This window comes from Protobothrops mucrosquamatus, unplaced genomic scaffold (genome assembly GCF_001527695.2).
Source record: "Protobothrops mucrosquamatus isolate PMUCROS unplaced genomic scaffold, P.Mucros_1.0 scaffold48, whole genome shotgun sequence".
NCBI classification, from domain to species: domain Eukaryota; kingdom Metazoa; phylum Chordata; class Lepidosauria; order Squamata; family Viperidae; genus Protobothrops; species Protobothrops mucrosquamatus.
In genome coordinates this window covers 1,505,931-1,511,930 of record NW_015386430.1, presented here as the reverse complement: position 1 = coordinate 1,511,930, position 6,000 = coordinate 1,505,931, and the positions used below count along the sequence as shown (strand labels likewise).

At 37.5% G+C, this 6,000-nt stretch overlaps 1 protein-coding gene across 1 annotated transcript in view; it reads left to right on the top strand.

The window, feature by feature from the left end:
- The first annotated feature begins 1,087 nt into the window (after positions 1 to 1,087).
- PDE1C (phosphodiesterase 1C) overlaps positions 1,088 to 6,000 on the top strand; it is a 244,100-nt gene continuing 239,187 nt past the window's right edge. Inside the window, exon 1 of the mRNA XM_029283292.1 lies at positions 1,088 to 1,282. Coding sequence (XP_029139125.1) covers positions 1,198 to 1,282 — 85 coding nt within the window. The 5' untranslated portion in view covers positions 1,088 to 1,197. The remainder of the gene's footprint in view (positions 1,283 to 6,000) is intronic.

Below are 6,000 nucleotides of genomic sequence, written 5' to 3'. Positions count from 1 at the left end.
CCCTGCTTACATACAAAGATGGGGTTATTGCAGGAGGCTCATATAATTACTCCAAGGATATATTTTGCTTAGAGGGGAAGGGAGAATTACCACAGGCTCCTTGGTGGAGATGGAAGAGAAACATTGTTCGTCTATATATGTGGGGATCAATTACTGTCCCACAACATGATGATCCCTAGATTTTTAAGGATTGTATAGAACGGATTGCATAGAATATTTTGTAAGCCTTTCCTCTTCAAAGGGTGATATCCATATTTGGAAGCTCTTCTCACAGCTAGAAATCAAAACAAAACACAAGTTCAAGTTACAGATAATCCTGAAAATATGAACCTCAATTCACAGTTCACAGTGACCTTGGAATGGGTGGTTTTCATCCTGTAATCATTTCTGGGAAAATTGTATCGGCCACTCTGGTCACAGGACCACATTTTGGGCATTTGACAACCTGTTCACATTGATGACCAGTTGCAATACCTAGTGCGCAGCGCAGTGAGCAAGGGATCACCCTTTGCAATCTTCTCTGCTGCTTTCCCAAAATGTCAATAGGGAAGATGGCAGGGAAGATTGCAAGATTGCACTTTACCAGCAGTCTCATGTAAACATTAAATAGAAGGCAAGAAAAGACAGAACCCTGAGGCATCCCCTCCCCTCCCCATAATAGGGGACATGGGCTGGATCTCTCACCTTCTATTAACAGGGACTGCAACTGATCCCAGATAAAGGAGAAAAACCAGGACACTTCAGTGTTGCTCAGGAAGGAAGGAAGTTTGGAACAAAATCTATCTTGGCAGCATTGAATATTATAGTATTATAGTTGGAACTCCTGCTTGCAAGCATTGGTAGCCTGGATTGCCAATTTGTTTGGCTCAGTAGCATTACGTTAATTGCTAATTGCTATTAGGTTTGGGATTATAGCATCTCCAGTCGGCATCTCCAAGTAGGAACCAAGTGACAGTCTTAGGGGTGGAGAAAGCTGCTGGGTGCGTCTCTCCCTCGTCTCTCTCCCTCGCTCTCTTTTGGTTTCAGTGCTATACATTAGGAGATGGTGTAAAGTCACTAGTGAGGACTGCCAACAGGAGAGCTTCAAAGGCATCAAATTGCTGGCTCAGAAAAGCTCATATCCCACAAAGGGAGATTGCTGCTGTTAGAAGTGGAGCGGCTGCTGCTGTTGCTTGAAGATTTGCTGGCAATTCCATCATGACAGAACCCAGCAACCGAAAAGAAGGATTTAAAAAATGCAGGAGTGCCACTTTCAGCATTGATGGCTACAGCTTTACCATTGGTGAGCACTTTGGTGGTTGGTTGTATATTTTAGCAATCTTTTGGGTTCTCAAATCAGAAACCAAGATTCAGGGAGGTGTTTGTGTGTGTGTTGGAGCTGCTTGCCTTTCAATTAGGATTGCTATCCTGGAACTTCTGCTTTGCTTACCCTCTGTTGGTGCTTTGCTTCTTTTCTTATATAGAGGAAATGTGTCTTTTTGAAATCCCATAGTTTCCTTTTGGCAGGGCTTCACTTTTGTTACTCTATCTCAGGAAAGTCTGTGTTTTTTAAGATGACATTTTTCCAACTTCTGTGTTGTTTTTCCACCCAGCAATCTCAGGAAAGCAGAAACCTTCAGTATGCCCCAAAGTTGTTTGCTTCCCTTTCTGAAGAGTTCACAAAGCATTTAAGCATACAATTGCTTCCAATTTCACATTATGAACCAAATCTTTCCTGAAATTGCCCCTAGAATGTGTGAATAGATTTTTAAAAAAAAAAAAAAAGGAAGGGAGAGGGAAGACTTGTTGCAAACAATGTCACTTCTTTTTTAAAGATTGTTGCTCAGATCTGTTTGGAAAAGTTATCTCTGACCACCCTATTACCCAAGAAATGGAGGATGGTTGTGGAGGTAGATCACTCATTTTTAGAGACATGCTCATGGCTACTCTTATTTTTATGATGAGTTCTAGAGTTGAGCCTGGTGTCCAGTATTATCCCTCTAATATAAAGTCATCAAACCTAAGATTAGTTTACCCTGTTTTATTGATTACTTTGCTGAAATAGGGGGAAAGAGGGGAAAATGTTCAAAGAGTGCAGTTACCATTCTGTCTCTCTTGTTCTTTTTTCTTATTATTAAGTTCACTGAGTGCAAAGGTTAAACTCCCAGGATAAATGAAGCAGCCTGTAGGTTGGAAATTGAGCATCTGACCAAACCCTACTATGCCAACCTTTGCATACTTAATAAAACATGCTCTCCAGCTGATTTAATTTTAATCTGTAAACTGAGTGAATGAACTGCAAGGAAAAAATGATCAGTGAGGTTCTTATGTTTTCCTCTATATATTAGCACCAGTCATCTGATTAGGTTACATTCATTCTTTGTTGTTCTGTGTGGAAGTTGATGTAACTGTCAGGCATGTCATTATGAATGGGTAGTTTTGATTGTGGCAGAGAAGAACTTTGTCATGGTCTTCTGACTGTAAAGCACATATAGGAAATGTCTGTAAAGAGCCACTTGAAAATCAGAATATGTTGCACTAAAAAAAAAAGTAGAATTAGCTTCTGTGGCCTTATGTCAGAATTTAGAGTAAGCAGGAATTGTGAGCATTCATATTTATATATTAAAAGAGTTGCCTCAGAGAGATGGGTTTAATAATAAAAAATACGTATTTGTATCCTGCCTTTTGTCCAGATGATTCAAATATGGGTGGATGCCACTTCCGGAAGTCCATTCTGGGCCTGGGCAACAAAAACTTAGCTACTAGTTCTGCCGAAGTGGTGCAAACTGGCTGAATCCCACCACTGGGCCAGTTACATTGGAATCCTTTATCCAGTTTTAGTCATAGAACTACTAACTTATGAAAGTTTGTGCAGACAGAAAATAAATTGTCCAGTGAATTTCTGTGGCTGAAGATTTATTTAAATTTGGATTTCTATGGTTGTCCCTCAATAATCCAGTGAATACTCTCCATTAGTGAAATAGACTAACAGATGCTATGGAGAGACGACAAACAATATATAGCTAGTCAAAACACAGTTGAAGGGCCTTCAAGGTGAGCTTGTTAGCACCACTAGTCTAGAGGTATTTCTGCTGTGGTCTGAGAAAGGTCACTGGTATCAATTTACAATTAGCAGTTTCCCCACTGGCAATAAAACATGAAACAGAACTTTCCCTGGCCATCTTGGGGCAACTTTTAGATTGGATAAATAAAGAAGCTTTGGATTTTGTCAATCATACATACTAAATCTTCCAATCTTTAAAATCAATCTGTATTCCTCCCCCCCCTTAATAAGATATTCATTATTTGCAGAATTCAAAGCTTTTGGTATGGTGTTGTCATACAGTTACAAATTTGGAGTTTATGAAGCCTGTCTTCAGATAATTTGTGGTTTGAACTCAACAACAATAACAACAACAAGAAGAAAATGCCAGCCATCTTTGCTCATTCTTTCAAATTGGTCAGCTACTGTCTGTCCTGCCCCATAGCTGCAGTGTTTCATGAATTAACAAGTATTCCTTCCCTTTCCATTCACAAAAAGACATTCTGATAAGTTTATTGTATTCTCCTCAAGCACACAGATTTAGACCAGGGAGCTATATGGCCATTGTAATTACTATTCCTGACAGACTTAGCAGGAGATTCTTGTAAGGGAAGACCAACTGCTAAAAGTATTAATGAAAACATTCAAAAGCTTCCAAAACTTTGTATTCACTATAATGCTAGATCTTTGTTGCAGGACAAATTGTGAAAGTAGCATTATAACAAACCTTATTTTCCAGGAAACTCTATCAGAGAAGCAGGGGTAGCCAAATTGCCTTGGAGAGATTTTTCCAAAACAGTAGCATATTATTAAGCAAGATAATTTGAGGGAAGGGAAGGGAAAAGGTTCTAGGCAATTGACCTAACTCTGAATGTTTTGGGGCTGAACACAGAAACAGGAAAGAACATAGGATGTATTCTGTCCAAGAAGAAAAGAAATGGTTGGTTATAAGCATAGGATTGAAACTGCTTGATTGTGTTTGGGTAATCTGCCTTAACAACAGTGCTGATATAAATACAGCGTCATGCACTCAACAAGGTGTGTGTCAGCCAAATCTTAGCATAATAGCAGCAGGTGTTAGTCCTCAATAGCTGACAAAGCTATTTTCCATCAGACTGATGCCAATGGAAATAAAAATATAAAGAGAGAGAGAGGGGGGGAGAGAGGGGAGGGAGGGAGGGAGGGAGGGAGAGAGAGAGAGAGAGAGAGAGAGAGAGAGAGAGAGAGAGAGAGAGAGAGAGAGAGAGAGAGAGAGAGAGAGAGAGAGAGAGAGAGAGAGGATGATAACAAACCTTACCATGTAAATAGGAAATTAATCAGGTGTAAATGGTCTGTTTCCTCTGCCATTAGATCTGCACTCACCTTTACACATTAAGCTAATCTAAATGTTGTCCAAGATTTTTGGGTATGGTACCCTGTATGCTGATAAGCAATTTATTTTCAATCTTGATACTTCATAATCTTTTCCAATTCTTTGTCTTCTTATTACTATTAATTTAAGTCTGGATAGTTAAAATAAAACCCTAAGGTGCTTGTAAAATGTTTCAATAATAGAAGTTGAATAACCATGAAAGAGATAGAACTGAAGAATCTTCTTGGGTGAAAAACAAAATGTCTTAAAGAAAAATCAGAAAGTCTAGTTGCTTTTAAAATAAAAGTACCTTTGGGACATCCATGACTTGGATAAATGAGAACTTCCATAATCATCACGAAAGCCACAAATATTGATATAAAAATATCACAATACAAGAATGTAAATTGTATAATAATTGTGATTAATATTTATCATTTATATGTATCATTTTGGAGCAGTCCAAATGTATTTGGTACATTATCTTAGGAACTTTTATAACAGCTCTACAGATAGTAACACAACTCGAGTTGAGCAGCAATGATTTGCTTCAAACTATAGAAAAGATGAACAGTGAAGATTCATTCTTTTCAACACCAGAGTCTATTTCTGAACCAATCTGAAATCAGCCTAGCTTGATTAGGACTGATTTGGAAATGGTTCTGGTCAAATCAGAATTAAATTAAAGTGAGATATAAAAACCCCAAATTCATACCATCTTGGATAATCTTTAAATGAATGATTTTTTTTCTTTTTTAAAAACAGAGTAATATCTGCAGTAGTTTTTTTTAAGCTGATGAAATTTACCACATTTTAGAAAAAAATGGGTGCATAGGATTTTTATTACCAAGTGACTTTAGAGGAAGTATCTATAACTTCTTTGAGTTTTTGAATGTGATATTAATAGATGCTGTTTGCAGACATGTTAGATTTGAAGAACATTACAAAATTTCATTAGTATAAAATGCAACAACCAGACTATTGGCTGCTAAGGCCGCACATGTGCTTATGGACAAACATTTATAAAGATGCATTCATATTTGTATGCATAAACATATTTATATAAGATCTTCCTGCTGAACTGGATCAAGTCTAAAAATTATGCAATAGGATCTTCAGCTCTTTAATAGTTCTGCCATCAGCACAGACTTTGGAGAAACGTTTATGACCTCTCTTTACAGAACGATCTCACATTTTGAAGTTAATTAAGGGATCTCTTTTGCCATCTAAAGTGGGGTGAAGGAACATGAGACTTTAAGTTCTCAGTTTAATATTATTTAACTTTGCTTTAGTGTAGCACTAGTGTAGCACTTTAGTAACCATTTCGGACAAATGGCTGTCCAGTCTCTTCTTAAAAACTTCCAGTGTTGGAACATTCACAACTTTTGTAGGCAGGTTGTTCCACTGATTAATTGTTCTAACTGTCAGAAAATGAAATCTGCAAGTTTTCTTCTCTCTTCTCTCTGAACTTTAGAGGCAATGAATTCTGAACATGGCTGTTGCAATGAAAAATAAAAAAATAAAAAAATTGCCAAATGTACTTGACAATTTGAAAGCAAATAAAAACTCACATGGGACTTTGTTTTAAAGGGGAAAAAAGTGCACAAGAATTCTGGCTTGGGCTTGT